Below are 20948 nucleotides of genomic sequence, written 5' to 3' on the forward strand. Positions count from 1 at the left end.
CCTGTGTCCCCCCAGGACATCCCTGTGTCCCGCCAGGACATCCAGCTCCAGGATGGGGACACACAGTGACCCCACAGCCCAGCACAGACCCCTCTGTGGAGCACCTCCAATCCCAAATCCTGTCACCAGGGGCCACCTGTGTCCCCCCAGGACATCCCTGTGTCCCTCCAGGTCACCTCTATGTCCCCCCAGGTCACCCCTGTGTCCCCCCAGGACACCCAGCCCCAGGATGGGGACACAGAGTGACCCAGGGGGGACCATTCCCAAGGGGTCTCCTCTCCTCTCCAGCTTCTCTCCCTCAATAAACCCTGGAGGGCTTTCCATCCTTTCCTTGCCCTCCCAGCTGGGTTGGGAAGTCAGGACCAGAGCAGCTCCTCAGTCCAGAGCTGTGGAACAAACTGGTGACACTGGGAGGAGGAACAAGCCCTGAATTCCCAGCTGGGAGCAGCAGCTCGGCTTTGGCAGCTGGCACCAACCATTCCCTGCTCACAGCCTGGAGCTCCCTGCCCTCGTGGGGCAGGACTTGCAAGGAGTATCCCCAAAAAAATTAGTGGAAAACCTTTTTATCCTCCCAGGAAAACCCTTTTAACCCTTTTATCCTCCCAGAAAACCTTTTTAACCCTTCTATCCTCCAGGACAGAGCTGGGGGTGTCACAGGGCACAAACACTGGTTGGGGACACCTCCAGGACACTCAGGGTCACCTGGCAGCCTTGCCCCGAGGTTTTGGGGTGCTGGGGGTGACAACGGGGGGTTGGTGGAGCATCAAACCCCCCCATTCCAGGTGTTCTGGAACTTTCACCAGCCACCTGCAGACAACACCCCCAGCGGTGCTGTATTAATGAACGCACTCTAATTAACCCTGCTGGGACCCCAGAGGCAGTGAGTGCCCCCAGCAAGGAGGAACTGGGTGCACTGGGAAGCATCCAGGGGCTGAGGAGGACTCGGTGGGGATGAAGGATCCCAGAGCAAGGTGAGGAGACACCAAACAGGACACAAAGCTCACGGGGGCTCCAGGCTCCCAGGCACCACCCCGGGGAAGGGGGTGAGGCCGGGAGGCTGCAGCTGAAAGGCAAAGCAGCCCAGATGTCACTGCCAGGCTGTGCGATCTGCAGTCAGGCCAAGCCACGAAGGTCCATCCTCCTCCTCCTCCTCCTCCTGGCCAAAAGAAGCTGTGACAGACTCGGTGGCACCCGAGCCCTCCTTGCATAGACAAAGGAACTCCTGGGGAGACCCGGGTGCGTGGTGGGACGGGCTCCTCCTGCCAGGAGGCTCCTGGGCCGTGCCCACCCAAAGCTGAGCTGCAACCCCTGCCCTGGCAGCTGCCCCGTCACAGCATGTCCGCGTCCTCCATGCTGAAGCTGCTGCGGCGGCTGCTGGCCTTGGAGGCCTCGGGGGACACGGCTGAGAACAGGGGGTCAGAGGCCAGCGGCAGCATCGTGTCCTGCATCAGCATCAAGTCCAGCTCCTTCTTGGATAGGGATGGGAAGGAGGAGCTGGGCTCCAGGCTGTCCGGGAAGGAGCCGTCGTCGAAGCTCAGGCTGTGGGTGAAGTCCAGCTGGTGATAGGGGGACTGAGGGGGCACGGGCAGCGCTGGCTGAGGCTGTGACTCGGCCTCTGGGGGTGGCAGCAGTGGCTCCAGGGTCCCCTCGTCCCCGCTGGCTTCTTGCTTGACCACTTGCTGAGCCAGCTCGGCCACGTTGACGCCCGAGGGTGAAGAGGTGGGCAGCCCATGGACACGGGCCTGCATCTCCAGCTCCTGCCAACAGGACACAGAGGGGGTGTCACACTCAGGGACATGGCACAGGGACATTTACAGAGGTGGGCAGCCCATGGACACGGGCCTGCATCTCCAGCTCCTGCCAAGGGGACACAGAGGGGGTGTCACACTCAGGGACATGGCACAGGGACATTTACAGAGGTGGGCAGCCCATGGACACGGGCCTGCATCTCCAGCTCCTGCCAAGGGGACACAGAGGGGGTGTCACACTCAGGGACATGGCACAGGGACATTTACAGAGGTGGGCAGCCCATGGACACGGGCCTGCATCTCCAGCTCCTGCCAAGGGGACACAGAGGGGGTGTCACACTCAGGGACATGGCACAGGGACATTTACAGAGGAGGTGGGCAGCCCATGGACATGGGCCTGCATCTCCAGCTCCTGCCAAGGGGACACAGAGGGGGTGTCACACTCAGGGACATGGCACAGGGACATTTACAGAGGAGGTGGGCAGCCCATGGACACGGGCCTGCATCTCCAGCTCCTGCCAAGGGGACACAGAGGGGGTGTCACACTCAGGGACATGGCACAGGGACATTTACAGAGGAGGTGGGCAGCCCATGGACACGGGCCTGCATCTCCAGCTCCTGCCAACAGGACACAGAGGGGGTGTCACACTCAGGGACATGGCACAGGGACATTTACAGAGGTGGGCAGCCCATGGACACGGGCCTGCATCTCCAGCTCCTGCCAAGGGGATACAGAGGGGGTGTCACACTCAGGGACATGGCACAGGGATGTTTACAGAGGTGGGCAGCCCATGGACACGGGCCTGCATCGGACACAGAGGGGTTTTGAGGGGATGTCACACTCAGGGACACGGCACAGGGATGTTTAGGGAGGTGAGAAGCTCCTGGTGACTTCCCAGCAAAAAAAAAGCGGGAGACTGTCACACACATCTTTTATGGAAAATCCTTTCCTTAGGATTTTTCCTCCTGAGAAGCTGGGAGGCCTCAGGAACAAAATGTAAACATTGATTATCTGCTGCTGTGGGATGAAATAGGTGCATCTGTGACTGGCCCATGTTGGTTGTTTCTAATTAATGGCCAATCACAGTCAGCTGGCTCAGACTGTGTGTCCGAGCCACAAACCTTTGTTATCATTCCTTCTTTTTCTATTCTTAGCCAGCCTTGTGATGAAATCCTTTCTTCTACTCTTTCAGTACAGTTTTAATATATATAATGAAATATAAATAAAATAATAAATATAATCAGATATAGATATAGATATAGATATGATATATAGATATAGATATAGATATAGATATAGATATAGATATATAGATATAGATATAGATAGATACAAATATAGATACAGATATATAGATATAGATATATATATAGATATAGATATAGATAGATACAGATATAGATACAGATATATAGATATAGATATAGATACAGATACAGATATAGATATATAGATATATAGAGATCTAGATCTAGATACAGATATATAGATATAGATATATAGATATATAGATAGATATAGATATAGATATAGATATAATAAAGTAATAGATATAGATATAATAAAGTAATAAATCAGCCTTCTGTAACATGGAGTCAGATCCTCGTCTCTTCCCTCATCCTCGGACCCCTGTGAGCACGGTCACAGGAGACACCCTGGCCATGCCCTCAGCAGGGCAGGAGTGAGGGTTGGGTGGGGTGAGGACCGGGCAGAGCCAGGGGAGCTCACCTGGATGCGGAGCAGCAGCTGCTTGTTGGCCATCTCCAGGCGCCGCGAGTGGTTCTCCAGGTCCCGGGACCTCTGCAGGTCCTTCTGCATCCTCTTGATGTAGTCCACGGACGCCTTCAGGATTGTCCCTTTGTTCCAGCGCACGTCCCTGTCACCCAGCATGGAAAAAGGGATGGACCTGGCTGCCAGCAGTGTGGCCACTCCACCCAGAAAGCCCTCGGTGACCCCAATCCTGTGTAGCCATGATATTTTCTGAAAAATCTTTTCTTCAGGATTTTTTCTCCTGAGAAGCCTCAGGAACAAAATGTAAACATTGATTTACAATGACACCTGTTGCTGCTGTGGAATGCAACAGGTGGATCTGTGACTGGTCTCATGTGGTTGTTTCTAATTAATGGCCAATCACAGTCCAGCTGTCCAGACTGTCTCAGTCAGTCACAAGATTTTGTTATCATTCTTTTTCTATTCTTAGCCAGCCTTCTGATGAAATCCTTTCTTCTATTCTTTAAGTATAGTTTTAATATAATATATATAATGAAATAATAAATCAAGCCTTCTGAAACATGGAGTCAGATCCTCGTCTCTTCCCTCATCCTGAGCCCCCTGTGAGCACCACCCCAATCCTGCAGGAGCCATGGATACCTACAGGTCGTTGGCTTTGGGGATCAGCATTCCCAGCTCCTTGATGCGGTCGTTGATGTTGAACCTTCGCCTCCTCTCGACTGTGGGTGAGAGGAGAGGGATGGAAGTGAGCAGGCAGCAAGCAGGGAAGGCTCTGTGTCCCTCCCACGTGTCCTTCCTGTCCCTCATGTCCCACATCCCTCTGTAGTGCCCCAAAGGAATTGGGGAGCCCAGCATGAGGGAGCTCAGGAGCCAGCCCTGCTCCACGCCTGGCCCAGCAGCTCTGATCCTCCCTTTGGGTTTGTCGCAGACATCTTTTATGAAATATCTTTCCCTTAGGATTTTTCCTCCTGAGAAGCTGAGAGGCCTCAGGAACAAAATGTAAACAATGGTTATCTGCTGCTGTGGAATGCAACAGGTGCATCTGTGATTGGTCTCATGTGGTTGTTTCTAATTAATAGCCAGTCGCAGTCAGCTGGCTTGGACAGAGAGTCTGAGCCACAAACCTTTATAATTCCTTTTTCTATTCTTAGCCAGCCTTGTGATGAAATCCTTTCTTCTATTCTTTTAGTACAGTTTTAATATAATATACATCATAAAATAATAAATCAAGCCTTCTGAAACACGGAGTCAGATCCTCGTCTCTTCCCTCATCCTGAGACCCCTGTGAGCGCCACCGCAGGGTTCCCATCTGAGAAGGGCTGGGCAGGATGAATCCCACTGGGAGGCACCGGCTGCCCCATGGATCTGCCCCTGGTGCTGCTCTGGGGAAGCTCCTGGCAGGGAAACCTCTCCTGGCTCTCCCATCTCCCCAGCCTTGCTCCCTCACCATCCCTCTCTCCCACCTCTCCAGCTTTTCCAAAGGGTTCCCAACCAACCTGATCCCCCCAGGTGTCCCCTGCACCCCACTGTGCACAGCCAGCAAGGAGGGGCTCAGGGGGCTCCCCTGAGGGTCAGCTGGGATGGGAAAGGGGGCCCAGCTCAGGGGAATGAGGATGAAGAGCGATGGGGAAAGCAGAGCTGAACTCACTCAGGTTGTGATTGTCTTTCTTCTGCCGCTCTTTAGCCAGGGCTCGGCTCTCAGCATCTGCAAGAGACCCAGGGTGTCACCCAGAGGGGACAAAGCTGCCCCAGGGCTGGCACTGGGGTCCCTGTACCCCCATTTCTGTCCCTTGCTCTGGGGCCAGGACGTACCTGTGAGCTCTCTCTTCTGGGTGAGCTCGGCGGGGCAGGAGCTGCTGGTGACACCAACGAGCGACGCTGTCACCTGAGGGTCCCCACTGTAGACATTCATGTGGCTGCTGGACATGGGCAGCTGGAAAGCAGAGGGACAGCTGGGTTAGCTCCATGCAGGGCTGGGCACCGGGATCACACCCAGCCGGGCAGGTGGAATTGTCCTCCCAGGTCCTTAAAGCAGCTTTCACCAGAGCAGGAAAGAAAACAGGACTTGAAAGGGCACAGCTGATCCCCTCCCATGGCCAACATCTACAACAGGGCAGGTGAATCACACCTGAGAAGGGCTGGGCAGGATGGATCCCACTGGGAGGCACCAGCTGCCCCATGGATCTGCCCCTGGTGCTGCTCTGGGGAAGGTCCTGGCAGGGAAACCTCTCCTGGCTCTATTCCCCACCCTCTCTCCCACCTCTCCAGCTTTTCCAAAGGGTTCAAACTCTCCTCCAGGGGGAAAAAAGCTGGAAAATTGATTCTTGTGGGTGTTACTGCCTCCAAGGACAAGGCTGGCTTAGGGACCACTGTGGGGACGTGGCAGAAGGTTCCCTCTGTACCTGCCAGGACAGGGCTGTGACACCCCCAGGCCCTCCCTGTCACCCCCACTCACCGTGTTGGGCATGTGGACTTCAGGGTTCATGTAGCCCAAAACATCATCCAGGCGCATGATGTCATCGATGACCTCATCAAACTGAAAGGGAAAGGGACAAGTGACCGTGGGCTCCTCTGCCATCCCCAACACCCTGTGTGTCCCCAGCAGCCTGGGGAAAGCAAACAAATTCTACAATTTTGTGAAAGTTGTAAAGCTGTAAATGTTTATTACAGTGCTGGAGCATGTGGAGATCACTCTCTTTAAAAGACCTGTGCACCTCTGGGAGCTCCAGATCCTTTTTTATCCCCCTCTCAATACACATGCCTGCCATTTCACAACAGGTTCACACATATTTTTACAGATTTCTCGTGACATTTGCCACTAATTCTTCTTTATCAGGAAGAATTCTTGGGTCAGGTTGACCTGCTCTTGTAGCAGTCTCTCTGTCCCTCTGTCAGGCCACCACTTTTGGCTGAAGCAGCTTCTCTGAGCACAGGCTTTTATGAGAACAGGCAGCCAGATGTTGCCTGAGCTCCCTCATGCTGGGCTCCCCAATTCCTTTGGGGCACTACAGAGGGATGTGGGACATGAGGGACAGGAAGGACACGAGGGAGGGACACAGAGCCTTCCCTCCTTGCTGCCTGCTCACTTCCATCCCTCTCCTCTCACCCACAGTCGAGAGGAGGCGAAGGTTCAACATCAACTTTCAAACCACGCACTTAACTCAAAGATGCACATTTCACCCAAACCAAAATGCATTTCTACTCTGGAGAATTCCCAGAGCAGGGGACAGCGCTCACCTCCCTCTCGGGGTTGGAGCCGATGTTGAGCATGGCCATGGGGCTGTTGGGAGCGCTGTTGCCCGCGGAGGAGGACAGGACGTGGCCGGGCCGGACGCCGGGGGACGCGGCCGGGGGTGGCTTGGGCGAGTGGCTGGCGGGGCTGACGTGGGCAGCAAACTTGTTCCCGTAGGTCTCAGAGAGATAAGCCTGCACCTTCTTGTCCCGGGACTTCTGCAGGTGGTAGGAGGTGGGGTTCTCCAGGTAGGACTGGACCTGCATGGACAGAACCCATCAGGGACCCGGGTGGAGGTGGCACGGACGTATTTTATGAAAAATCCTTTTGCTAGGATCTTTTCTCCTGAGAAGCTGAGAGGCCTCAGGAACAAAATGTAAACAATGGTTATCTGCTGCTGTGGGATGCAACAGAATCTGTGATTGGTCTCATGTGGTTGTTTCTAATTAATGGCCAATCACAGCCCAGCTGTCTCGAACTCTGATCAGTCATGAGATTTTATTATCATTCCATTCCTTTTTATTCCTTGCTAGCCTTCTGATGAAATCCTTTCTTCTATTCTTTTAGTATAGTTTTAGTATATCATTTTCATATAATATAATATAATATGATATACTATTATAATATAATATAATGTAATGTAATGTAATGTAATGTAATATAATATAATATAATATGTATATATGGTAATGTGCAATATATTATAATATGTAGATAATGTAACATGATATATTATATCATACCATATTATAATATTGCATAATATAATATATAATATATAATATATTATATGTTATATATTATATATTATGTTAATATAATATAATATAATATAATATAATATAATATAATATATAATGTAATATATAATGTAATGTAATGTAATGTAATGTAATGTAATATAAATAATATATATAATAAAATAATAAATCAGCCTCCTGAAACATGGAGTCAAAGTCATCTCTCCCCTCACCCTGTGACCACCACCACCCCCACCTGGAGGGCACCAGGGTACCTTGAGCACCTCCCCGGGCACGGGCGGAGGGGACTGGAAGTGGACGGGGGTGTTGATGGCGGGGCTGGAGGCCACGGGCATGCGCTGCTGCTGCATGTAGCTCATCATCATCTGCTGCTGCACCCGCTCCCGCTCGGCTTCCTGCTGCGCCTGCTGCTTCATCAGCTCCATCCGCAGCCCGATGCGCGACGCCATGGCGGCACACGGGGACGGAGGCCACCGGCCCGCCTGGCACAGAGGTCACCCTGTCGGGAGGACACGGCACGTCACCCACAGCCTGCCAGGAGGACACGGCATGTCACCCACAGACTGGCACAGTGGGGAAACTGAGGCACAGAGAGACATCCCAGAGTGCCCACCCTGGCACAGAGGTCACCCTGCCACGAGGACATGGCATGTCACCAACACCCTGCCAGGAGGACACAGCACGTCACCCACAGCCTGCCAGGAGGACACCGACAGCCTGGCACAGCGGGGAAACTGAGGCACAGAGAGACATCCCAGAGCACCCACTATGGCACTGAGGTCACCCTGCCAGGAGGACACAGCATGTCACCAACACCCTGCCAGGAGGACACAGCACATCACCCACAGCCTGCTAGGACACGGCACAGCACTGACAGTCTGGCACAGCAGGGAAACTGAGGCACAGAGAGACGTCCACTCTGGCTCCTGATTAAACCAGGAGGAGAATCCCAGGGCTGGCTGAGGACCTGGTGCCACCACCCAGCCTGGCTGTGACACCCCCACCCCACAGCTGTGCCCTTACACAAAACCAGGCTGAGGAAGCCAAAAGCACCCCTAGGAAGCTCTAGAGAAGGGAAATTATCGAGGATGGGGATGGGGATGGGGAAGGGTGGCCAGAGCTGGGATTGGCGAGGAGAGGGGGGAATTTAGGGTTTGGCAGGAAGGGAACCCCGATGGAGCAGCCAGGACCCCGCGCCGTGCACTCACCCCGGAGCCAGCAGAGCCCAGCGCGAGCCCGGCAGCGAAAGGGAAACAGAAAGTGAGGGCAGAGCAGCAAGAAAAGGCCGGAGGGTGCCAGGAGCCGGGGGCAGGAGCTGGCAAAGCCGGGGGCAGGAGCAGGCAAAGCCGGCTCGGGACAAGGCCGGCTCTGTGCTCTGTGCCGGAGCCGCACGCGAGCGCGGGGACGGGGGGACCACAGCGGCCCCAGCCCGGCACAGAGCGGCCCTTGTTCCTTGGGACAAAGGGGACGGCGGCTCCAGAGGGTGGGGGACGCCTGCCGGGGCTCCAGGAGCCACCCCCGGCCACCCCGGCAGGGCTGGGATGCAGGAGATGCTGCAGCACCGCTGGGATGCAGGAGATGCTGCGGCATCGCTGGGATGCAGGAGATGCTGCGGCATCGCTGGGATGCAGGAGATGCTGCGGCATCGCTGGGATGCAGGAGATGCTGCAGCACCGCTGGGATGCAGGAGATGCTGCAGCATCGCACAAGAGGCAGAGGGAAAGCTGCGAGGGGAAAGCAGAGAAATTTAAACAGGGTTTTGCTGTTTAAATGCAAGTTCAGAGGTGGAAGGGCCTCGGTGGTGAGAGCCACACCGAGCTGTGCCACGAGTTACCCGGAGGGGAAATGAAATCAAGGCAGTGTGGAGGATGACACAGCTCAGGAGCAGCTACAGAGGGCCAGGGGAGGGGAATTAAGGATGACACAGCTCAAGAGCAGTTATTTAGCAGCCAGGGGAAGGGAATTCATCAGCCATGGTGGCCTGGCCCCAGGGGGATGGCAGCCCAGAGCCGGGGACAGCGATCCACTGGAGCTTCGTGAAGGGAAATGTGGGAACAGACCTGGAGGAGGGCACGGGAGGGGATTTGGGGTGAGAAACAGAGCCCTGGAAAAGGCCCCAGAGAGGATGGAACAAGGCTGAGTTAAGGGGGGAACCCGCAGGGGATGTACAACCCCAAATCAAGGCTGGATTAAGGGAGAAACCCATGGAGATGGACAACCCCAAACCAAGGCTGAGTTAAAGGGGAAATCCACAGGGGATGTCCAACCCTAAAGCAAGGCTGGATTAAGGGGGAAACCCACCAGGGATGGACAGCCCTAAAGCAAGAATTAAGAGGGAAACCCGCAGGGGATGTACAACCCCAAACCAAGGCTGGATTAAGGGAGAAATCCATGGGGGATGGACAATCCCAAACCAAGGCTGGATTAAGGGAGAAATCCACAGGGGATGCACAACCCCAAACCAAGGCTGAATGAAGAGAGAAACCCATGGGGATGGACAACCCCAAACCAAGGCTGAATGAAGAGAGAAACCCATGGGGATGGACAACCCCAAACCAAGAATTAAGGGAGAAATCCACAGGGGATGGACACCCCCAAACCAAGGCTGAATTAAGGGGGAACCCCACAGGGGATGCCCACGGGGGATGTAAAACCCCAAACATGGAGGGAAGGGAGGGAGGCTTTTCTCAGGAAGGGCTGGCACTCGTGGGTGTCACGGGAAGCCACCCACAGCACCCACTGAGCCCTGCTGGCCCTGGTGCCACCACCCAGCCTGGCTACAGGATCCCCCAAGTGCCTCCTTACAGCAAACAGGGCTGGGAGAGCCAAAAACTGCCCAGAAGGGCTGCAGGAGATGAGGATGAGGATGGTGAAGGGTGGCCAGGGCTTGGTTTGGTGAGGAGAAAGGGGGAAATTGGGTCAGGTTTAAAATAGCCCCTTTGGTTCTGCTTGGCTTCCCCACCCCAACCCCCCAAAATGCTGAGCAGCTTCTGCTTTCACTCTGAGTCAGGAGGGACAGGATGGGGACACGGGGCCCACCCTGGGGACACATCCCACCCTCCCCTGGCCCACAGGAGCCCATGGCATGGCAGCTCCACCCTCACCCTGTTATTGCTGGGACGGCACCCAGTGCTTCTCCCACCGAGCCAGAGCCACCAGTGGGAGCCCCAGACTGGTCCTTACTGGAGAGCCCCAGCCAGCCTTGTCCCTGGAGGCAGCAACACGCACAGGAATCCATTTTGCAGTTATTTTCCCTCTTTGAGGGCAGTTGGGAACTCTTTGAAAATGCTGGAGAGGCCGGAGAGAGAGCAAGGGTGGGGAGATGGAAAAATCAGGAGAGGCATCCCTGATTTTTGCACAGGGAGGCACCAGTGGAGTGGGAGATGGAATTCCTTCCCAAAATCCCATCTATCCCTGCCCTCTGAAGCCATTCTCCCGTGTCCTGGCACTCCAGGCCCTTTTCTCTCTCAGTCTTTCCTCTCAGCTCCCCAAACTTTGCCTTTTCCAGCCCCTTTTCCCCCCATAATCACAGGGGGTGAGGGATCCCTGTGTGCCACATCCCTGCAGTGACAAGGGACAGCTTTGTGCAGAGGTGTCCCTGGCACACACCCAGCCCTGTCCCCTGTCCCCTCTGGCAGTGGTTGCATCAATTTTTCCACGCTTTTTCTCACTCCTGGGCTGCAGGGACACAAAACAAACGAGCAGGTTTGGAGGAGGAGTTTTTGTAACTTCCCCTCCCTGCACCCCTCGTGGCTGCTGAAAATGAGGAACTGGGGCTGCCCTGGGGTGAGGGGGAGCTGGGACCTGCAGGGCCTGGCAATGGGAGGGTCCCCAAACCCCTCTGTGACCTGCAGGGTCCCCAAACCCCTCTGTGGCCTGCAGGGTCCCCAAATCCCCTCAGTGACCTGCTGGCACCTCCAGGGTCCCCCAGCCCCTCTGTTCTGCACCCAGGTGACCCCGGCCTCGTTGTCCCCTGTCCCTTGTCCCTGCAGGGTGACAGCAGAGCCCGTCCCCAGGTTGGGGCACACACGGGGTGGCTTTGTGGGTGTGTGATGAGGTGACAGCTTGGTGACATCAGAACAAACCCTGGGCTGGGGTCCCTGGTGCTCCCTCCCTGCCACCCCCGGGTTTGAAAACCAAAAACGAGGAAGGAAGGAAGGAAGGGAAGGCTGGGCCGGCCCGTGGTGAGCACAAAGCTGTTCTCACTTCTTTCTTCTCCTTTTCCCTCAGTCCCCAGCCCAGCTGGGCCTGGGTGGGTGATGCTCCCTGCCCTGTCCCCCTGCTGTCCCCTCTCCCTCCCGGAGCTGCTCATTGATTTTTCCACTCATAAATGGCCCCAACTGACCTGGAAATAAACCCCAGCAGGGCCCTGGTGCGGTGGCTTTGGGGATTCTCATCACTCAGAGGGTGGCAGGAGGTGTGTGGCACCCGTCAGCTCGGTGCCACCTCGGTGCCACCTCAGCGCCACCTCCCCCGCAGGGTAACACGATCCCCGAGGTGAAATCTGGAAAACGCCTCAATGCCTCAGGGCAGCTCGGGTTTCTGAGGCACACCTGAGCCTGGGGACACTGCAGGTGCTGTGTCCCTTCAGGTGGCACTGCCAGCCGGGGCAGTGGCTCTGTCACCGGCCACGGGGCTGTGGGGCAGCGCCCGATGTCCCTGCAGCCACCCCTGTGTCACCGCCCCGTGTCACCACCGGCTGTCACCGCAGGGCTGGGGGACAGCTCGGGGCTCTGCCACCTCCTGGAGCAGCTCTGGGGATCCTCCATGGAGCCACCCCCCAGTGCCAGGGGGACTCCTGGTGACAGGAGGGAGCACAGCTCCTGGGATGGAGGGAGAGCGAGGAAGGGTCAGGAATAACCAGAAATAACCAGAAAAAAAATCAGAAATAACCAGGAATAACCAGGAATAGCCAGAAATAAATAACCAGAAATAACCAGGAATAGCCAGGAATAAATAACCAGAAACAACCAGAAGTAAATAACCAGAAATAATCAGAAATAAATAACCAGAAATAATCAGAAATAACCAGGAATAACTGAGCTGCTGAGCAGCACAGGGACATTTGGAAGGGAGATGCATTCCCTGGGGGTGCAGCCTGGTCAGTCCCTGTCCTGTGCTCCCCTGGGCTGGGAAAATGGAGTTGGGCTGGAACCATCCCAGCCCCATCCAGAGGATTCTTCCACCCAGGACCTGTTTGGGGCAGGGTTCTGGGACCCCAGGAACCATCCCAGGAGCTGTCTGGGATCCCTGGGAACCATCCCAGCCCCAGGGACTCCTTCCACCTAGGAGAAAAGTTCCTGTGACCCCAGGAACCATCCTGAGCCTCATCCAGAGGCTCCTTCCACCCAGGACCTGTTTGGAACAGGGTTCCTGAGATCCCTGGGGACAATTCCAGCCCCATCCAGAGACCCAGCCCCAGCCAGAGGCTCCCTCCACCCAGGACCTGTTTGGGGCAGGGTTCCTGAGATCCCTGGGAACCATCCCAGCCCCATCCAGAAGCTCCTTCCACCCAGGATCAGAGCTCCTGTGACTCCTGGGCACCATCCCAGCCTCACCCAGAGGATTCTTCCACTCAGGACCTTTTTGGGCCAGGGTTCCTGAGATCCCTGGGGACAACTCCAGCCCCATCCAAAAGTTCCTTCCATCCATGATCAGAGTTCCTGTGACCCCTGGGAACCATCCCAGCTTCATCCAGGGGCTCCTTCCACTCAGGACCTGTTCGGGGCAGAGCTCCTGGGATCCCTGGGAACCATCCAAACCCCATCCAGAGGCTCCTTCCACCCAGGATCAGAGTTCCTGTGACCCCTGAGAACCATCTCAGCCCCATAGCTCCACCCCGAGTTTCCTTCCACCCAGGATCAGGGTTTCTGGGACCCCTGGGAACCATCCAAACCCCATCCAGAGGCTCCTTCCACCCAGGAGCTGTTTGGGGCAGGGTTCCTGAGATCCCTGGGAACCATCCCAGGAGCTGTGCGGGATCCCTGAGAGCCATCCCAACCCCATCCAGAGACTCAGACTCCTTCAGAGGCTCCTTCCACCCAGGATCAGAGTTCCTGTGACCCCTGGGCACCATCCCAGCTCCATCCAGAGGTTCCTTCCACCCAAGAATTGTTTGGGGCAGGGTTCCTGTGACCTCTGGGAGCCATCCCAGCTCCACCCAGAAGCTCCTTCCACCCAGGAGCTGTTTGGAGCAAAGCTCCTGAGATCCCTGGGAGCCATCCCAGCCCCATGCAGAGGCTCCTTGCCCACACCCCGAGCTCGCAGCCCACAGAAGGCAGGAGGAGCAGGCAGAGGAGGGGCTTGGCAGAGCCAGCCCGGGGTCAGTTGACAGCAGCACCGAGGCTCTGAGTCACCAGGGCTGTTTTTAGCCCCGGCATGTCAGCAACGTGGAGCTGGACGCTGTTAACAGGAGCAGGGGCAGAGGCCAAGTGTTTTCCCTGCCCCCTGCTCCCTGGAAAGGGCTGAGGGATCCCACAGGAAAAAAAAAAAAAAAACATTCCCCAAACAGCCAGGTAAGGCTGGCACGCCCAGGAGGGAGCAGGGAGTTGGTGGAGGGAGAAGCATCAGGCCCTGATGGCACACAGGGCTGAGTGTCCTTTGTGCCACTGAATTTCCATTAAAAACCCATTTCCATTTCCATTAAAAACCCCCTTGGTGGTGCCAAGGTGTGGGCAGCAGAGCCCAGCTGGGCTCGGCAGCCATCAAGGGGTTAATAACACACACACACAGCCTTGCTCTGGTGTCTCTCCATCCCCAAAATTGCCTCTTTTACCCCCCAAAAAGCATAGGGATGGCTGCAGAGCATCACCCAGCTGGGCTCGGCAGCCACCAAGGGGGGGTTAATAACACACACACACAGCCTTGCTCTCGTGTCTCTCCACCCCAAAATCGCCTCTTTTAACCTCAAAAAACCCACCCAGCATAGGGATGGCTGCTCAGCATCACCCAGCTGGGTACGGCAGGGGGAGGATGGTAATTCCTGGCCAGGTTTGGGGGCACGGAAAGGCAAAGGGACCCCCCCAAAAGAGGAGCCAGACCCCCCAAACAAAGCTGGGCAGGAGCTGCAGAAAAGCCCTGATGGAAACATCACTGCCCAACTGACCTGGCAGCCATCAAGGGGTTAATAACACACACACAGCCTTGCTCTCATGTCTCTCCATCCCCAAAATCGCCTCTTTTAACCCCAAAAAACCCACCCAGCCCAGGGATGGCTGCTGAGCATCACCCAGCTGGGTATGACGGGGAGGATGGCAACTCCTGGCCAGGTTTGGGGACAGGGAAAGGCAAAGGGACCCCCCAAAAGAGGGGCCAGACCCCCCAAACAAAGCTGGGCAGGAGCTGCAGAAAAGCCCTGATGGAAACATCACTGCCCAACTGACCTGGCAGCCATCAAGGGGTTAATAACACACACACACAGCCTTGCTCTCATGTCTCTCCATCCCCAAAATCGCCTCTTTTAACCCCAAAAAACCCACCCAGCCCAGGGATGGCTGCTGAGCATCACCCAGCTGGGTATGACGGGGAGGATGGCAACTCCTGGCCAGGTTTGGGGACAGGGAAAGGCAAAGGGACCCCCCAAAAGAGGGGCCAGACCCCCCAAACAAAGCTGGGCAGGAGCTGCAGAAAAGCCCTGATGGAAACATCACTGCCCAACTGACCTGGCAGCCATCAAGGGGTTAATAACACACACACACAGCCTTGCTCTCATGTCTCTCCATCCCCAAAATCGCCTCTTTTAACCCCAAAAAACCCACCCAGCCCAGGGATGGCTGCTGAGCATCACCCAGCTGGGTATGACGGGGAGGATGGCAACTCCTGGCCAGGTTTGGGGACAGGGAAAGGCAAAGGGACCCCCCCAAAAGAGGGGCCAGACCCCCCAAATAAAGCTGGGCAGGAGCTGCAGAAAAGCCCTGATGGAAACATCACCGGGAATTCACAGCCCCTGCCCCCTCCAAGGCAGCAATTAAAAATAAAAGTGTGAACAAGGCAGGAGGATGGGCAGAGCCACCACCCCGGGCACGGTGATTAATCAGGACAGAGGAGGGGACCGAGGTGACCTTGGGAGGCTCCAGGTCCCGCTGCACATCCCGGGAAAAGGAGGGAAAAAAGGAGATTTAGGAGCGCAGCCCCCAAGGGAAAGCCCGGCCCGGGGTTTGGGTGTTGGCCTTTGGAAAGAAGCGCATAAATAAATGAGCAATCGGGGGAACCGGCTGGGCTGACACTGCTCCAGGGGGCTGGGACAGCGCTGCAACCCGCCCCGAAATCCTAGAAACCATCCCTGAAAGGGGGGGAAACCATCACAGAAAATGGGGAGAAATCAGCCTAAGAAGTGGGGAGAAATCATCACAGAAAATGGGGAGAAATCACCCCAGAAAATGGAGAGAAATCATCACAGAAAATGGGGAGAAATCATCACGGAAAGGGGGGAGAAATCATCCAGAAAAGTAGAGAGAAACCACCCCAGAAAGTGTGGAGAAATCATCCTAAAAACTGGGGAGAAACCACCCATAAAATGGGGAGAAACTGCCCCATAAAGTGGGGGAAAATCATCCAGAAAATTGAGAGAAACCTCCCCAGAAAGTGGAGAGAAATAATCCCACAAAGTGGGGAGAAATTACCCCAGAAAGTGGAAAGAAATCACCCTAGAAAGTGGAAAGAAAACATCCCAGAAATCGGGAGAATACACCCAGAAAGTTGGGAGAAACCATCGTACAAAGTGGAGAGAAACCACCCCATAAAGTGGGGAGAAATCATCCTGGAAAATGGGGAGAAATCACCCCAGAAAGTGGGGAGAAATCATCCCGGAAAATGGGGAGAAATCACCCCAGAAAGGGGGGAAAAAATCATCCTAAAAAGTGGGGATAAACCACCCCATAAAGTGGGGAAAATCATCCCAGAAAGGGAGGAGAAACCATCCCAGAAAGGGAGGAGAAACCACCCCATAAAGCGGGGAAAATCATCCCAGAAAATTGAGAGAAACCACCCCAGAAAGTGGCGAGAAATAATCCCACAAAGTGAAGAGAAACCGCCCAGAAATTGGGGACAAACCACCCCAGAAAGTGGCGAGAAATAATCCCACAAAGTGACGAGAAACCGCCCAGAAATTGGGGACAAACCACCCCAGAAAGCGGCGATGCTCGACAAAACCATCCCAGGAGCTCCGGGCGCCCCAAGCCCTTGGTGCCACCAGCACCAGGTGACAGCGGCCACCCCCTGTCCCCTCCCTGGAGGCACTCCCATCACCGCCTCCATCCATCCCCACGCTGCCACAAGCGTGCCACATTTATAAATACCCCACGTCCAGCCCCCAGCGCCCAGCCCGGACGCTTGGAGCTCCTTGGGACCAGGCCCCAGAAATAAATAAACAAATCGGGGACAGCCCCTGCCTTGCCCTCCCCAACCAGCCCCCCTGGCATCCCCTGCCGTGCCCACCTCGCCCGCTCTGAGGGGTTTGTGCTGTGCCCTCCTTGGTGCCAGCTCTGCCCGCAGCCTTTCCTGCTCCCTCAAGGTCAAACTGCTCCCCGGGCAGCCCCTGGTGCCAGCCCAGCCCCTGGCCTGGCACGGTGCCCCTTCTCCCGGGCACGTTGCTCTGCTTGGAGCCCTGCAGGAGCTCGGAGGGTTTTTCCCCACTCAGATTTCTCCTTTTCCTGCCCCTTTTTGCCCAAAATGCTCAGCCCAAGCCTGCTCCCTCCTCACCTGTGCCAGGTGGGTGAAGCCCCTTCCTCATTTCCCCCAAAATATTCTCACTCCCCAAAATCCCAGCTGGGATTTCTCCTTTTCCTGCCCCTTTCTGCCCAAAATGCTCAGCCAAACCTGCTGGCAGCAATCTGTGCCAGGTGGGTGAAGCCCCTTCCTCATTTCCTCCAAGATATTCCCACTCCCCAAAATCTCCCAGGCACGTTTGCTTGGAGCAGTGCAGCAGCTCAGAGGTTTTTTCCCCACTCAGATTTCTCCTTTTCCTGCCCCTTTTTGCCCAAAATACTCAGCCCAAGCCTGCTCCCTCCTCACCTGGCAGCAATCCGTGCCAGGTGGGTGAAGCCCCTTCCCCATTTCCTCCAAAATATTCCCAAAATCCCGAGGGCACAGCCGGGACAGGAGCCAGCTCTGCTGGTCCCTGAGGCTCCAAGAACCCCCCGTGGCCATCCCCACACTGGGAATTTCAGGTTTATCCGGAATTTGCAGCCATTTAAGCAAAGGAGGCAAGAGCTCAGGGTGTGGGGAGTTTGTCTGGAGCCAAAAGGTGACAAAACCCCGGGGGCGATTCCTAGAAGAGGCTTTCAAGATAAGGTGGCACAACCTGAAGGGACACTGGGGACACTTTGAGGCCCGCCCAGGTGAGCCCGGCCAGGTGATGCCACCCAAACCATCCCAGGGTGCCCATTCCAGAAAGTGGAGAGAAATCATCCCAGAAAGTGGGGAGAAATTATCCTAAAAACTGGGGAGAAACCACCCCATAAGGTGGGGAGAAATTATCCTAAAAACTGGGGAGAAACCACCCATAAAGTGAGGAAAAATTATCCTAAAAACTGGGGAGGAACCTCCATAAAGTGGGGGAGAAATTATCCTAAAAATTGAGGAGAAACCACCCATAAAGTGGGGAGAAATTATCCTAAAAACTGGGAGAAACCTCCCATAAAGTGGGGTGAAAATTATTCCAAAAACTGGGAAATCCACAGGGAGATCCTGCCCCAAGCAGCAGCCAGGTGCCCGGAGCGGGGACAGGAATTTGGGAGGGATGAGGGCAGAGCCATGGGGGGGCTCTCCAGCAAGAGGAAAACAAAGATGAGCACAAAATCCCAGCGTGGTCAGGGACAAATCCCCACTTTGAGACCCTCCCAAAGTGTCACAGAGCCACCAGAGTGACCCCAGCTGCCTCCACGCAGCTTGGAAAAGCTCATGGAGGTGGTGAAGGCCACCTTGGGTTTTTTTTTTGGGGTTTTTAATATTTTTTTTTAAGGAAATTTCCCCCATCACCTGACTGCCCCTGACTGCTGCTGGCCCCTGCCCGCTTCCTCTTTGCCTGGGATACGGGATAACCCCACACACACACACTGACAAAACAGCTCCCTTGAGGCAAACCCAGCTTGAGGTACCCCCTAAAAACACTCCAAAAAAATTCCAGATGGGAATTTCTGTCCCCACAGAGGGGACAGGGGTGTGGCAGCTCCATCCCTGCCATCTACACCCCAGAAAATGAGGGAGAAACACCAAATCCAGACCCCCCAGCTCCCCATTCCAACACCGCACAACACCACGATGTTTTTACCCTCAGCACTGTGGATTTTTGGAGGGGGACACCCTCCCAAAATCCCATTTCCCTGCTTTTTTGTGCTGCTCAGCCCTGGGAATGGTGACCCCACACATCATCCCAAGGGGCTTTTCCCACTCCCATTCCAGCATTCCAGGAAAACAGGGCAGGGCAGACCAGGAGCACACACACACACACGTGCAGAGTGGAAAAAGCAATAAAATCTGAAATCCCAGGCTGGGCTCAGGGCTCCATCCCAAACACCCGGATGGCCCCATCCAGCAGCTCCACCCCGGCACAGTTTGCAGTTTCCTACTGATAAGGGCGGGCAGATCGCTCAGAAACCACAAAACACGCGGGGGCCGGCATCCCTCGGGAAGCGAACCCAGAATTCAGCAGGAAACAAACCCAGAATTCAGCAGGAAACAAACCCCAGCGTCCCTCGGAAAACATCTCCACGTGCTGGCCTGACCCAGCACCAGCACCAAAATCTGAGTGTTCCCCCAAATCCCAGCCACCCCAAATCTGGGCATTCCCCCCCACATCCAGCCACCCCAAATCTGGGTATTCCCCCCAACCCAGCCACCCCCAAATCTGGGTATTCATCCCAAATCTGGGTGTTCCCCCCAGATGCAGCCACCCCAAATCTGGATGTTCCCCCCAAATCCAGCCACCAAATCTGAGTGTCGCCCCCAAATCCAGCCAGCCCAATCTGGGTGTTCCCCTCAAATCCAGCCATCAAATCTGGGTGTTCCTCCCAAATCCAGCCACCCCAAATCTGGGTATCCCCCCCAAACCCAACCACCCCAATCCCAAACTCCCACCCTTGCCCAGCTTTGGGATTTCCCCCCTGCTGCAGCAGGTGAGCCAGAGCAGGCTGGGACAAACCAGCCCCGTTCCCAGCCCGGAGCAGCCGTGCATGAAGCCAAGCAAACACGGCAGGGAAGCACAGGGAAGGGGGGGGAAAGAAAAAATAAAATAACCCCCCCAAAGGCTCCCTGCGCTGCCTGCCGGCCTCTGTTATATAAAAAACACCCAAGGGGGGGAACACGCCGGGATTCCTGGAAAAGAGCCCTGCTTCCCCCGGACTCGCACCGGCTTATTTATTTATCTTACACCAGCACAATAACCACCAGATTTTCTTCGTGTTTCTATTCTTCTTCTTTTTGTTTTTTACTTTTTTTTTTTTTCGTTTTTGCTTTTTTTAAGGAAATTCCCCCCCCCCCCCCCCCCCCATCATCTGACTGCCCCCAAGCTCTGGGGGCTGCGTAATCCTTTCCTGCCTCGTAATTAATTCATGAATGTAATTAATCGCTCCGGGGCAGCCCCCTCTATTCCCCCCCAAATTTCCCCAAGAAGGGGGGACAAGCTGCGTGTCCTCTTGGCGACCCCCCCAAAAGCCGAGTGACACGAGGTATCTCAATTTTCCCATTTTTTTCTAAACGGGAAAAGTCCCCACTTTGCGTCCCCCGAACCGGGGGCTGTCCCGGAGCATCCGTGCCTCAGTTTCCCCAGGCGTGTTCGGGGGGGGTTCCCCATGGGAAAAGCGACCCGGGCAGGTCCCCCCGAGCTGCCGGGGGTCTCAAAACCCCAGGGACCGCCGAGTTTTGGGAGAGGGCACCGGGACGAGCTTCTGGAGCCTCCCGGGGGCGAGGGAGGGCGATTATTTACAGCAAAATAAGGGGGGAAAAAGCAACTCCGAGTTCCGGGACGGCGCAGGACAGAGGGGAGCACCCCAAAGCCGCCCCAGCACCCCACAAGGCGGGCTCCGAGCCGAGGGGGCCCCCCCTGTCCCCAGCGACCCCCGGGACCCCCGGCCCCGCACTCACCCGTGGGGAAGGGCGAGGAAACGAAGCGGTTCGGCTGCGCTCGGCTCTGCTCGGCCTCGCTCGGTTCGGGCCCTCGGCTCGGTTCGGCTCTGTTCGGCCTCGCTCGGCTGCGCTCGGCCCGGCTCGGTTCGGCTCCTCGGCTCGGTTCGGCCCCGTTCAGCTGCGCTCGGCCCGGCTCGGCTTCGTTCGGCTGCGCTCGGCCCGGCTCGGTTCGGCTCCTCGGCTCTTCTCAGCTCAGTTCGGCCCAACTCGGCTTGGTTCGGATCTGTTCGGCTCACTCGGCTGCGCTCGGCCCGGCTCGGTTCGGCACCACTCGGCTGGGTTCGGCTGCGCTCGATTCGACTCTTCGGCTCAGTTCGGCTCCACTCGGCCCGGCTCGGTTCTGTTGGGCTCCT

The 20948-nt window shown here is 55.9% G+C and overlaps 1 protein-coding gene across 2 annotated transcripts; it reads right to left on the reverse strand.

Moving 5' to 3' along the window:
• Nucleotides 1-827: 827 nt before the first annotated feature.
• On the reverse strand, nt 828-20672 carry TFEB (transcription factor EB). 2 transcript variants are annotated; one of them, XM_054293949.1, is made up of 9 exons: nt 20554-20672; nt 7728-7972; nt 6718-6972; nt 5936-6016; nt 5293-5413; nt 5129-5185; nt 4124-4199; nt 3478-3625; nt 828-1757 (listed from the first exon to the last, which is right to left on the reverse strand). In XM_054293949.1, the coding sequence occupies exons 2-9, from the start codon at nt 7920-7922 to the stop codon at nt 1329-1331; spliced, it is 1362 nt and encodes a 453-aa protein (XP_054149924.1). In that variant the 5' UTR covers nt 7923-7972; nt 20554-20672; the 3' UTR covers nt 828-1328. The 2 variants fall into 2 exon arrangements, with proteins under 2 accessions (XP_054149924.1, XP_054149925.1); XM_054293950.1 differs by lacking the exon at nt 828-1757 and adding an exon at nt 2191-2366.
• Nucleotides 20673-20948: the final 276 nt, after the last annotated feature.

The sequence above is a fragment of the Melozone crissalis genome, unplaced genomic scaffold (assembly GCF_028551555.1).
Source record: "Melozone crissalis strain CALT ecotype California unplaced genomic scaffold, PUWL_Pcris_2 ptg000198l_1, whole genome shotgun sequence".
Taxonomy (NCBI): domain Eukaryota; kingdom Metazoa; phylum Chordata; class Aves; order Passeriformes; family Passerellidae; genus Melozone; species Melozone crissalis.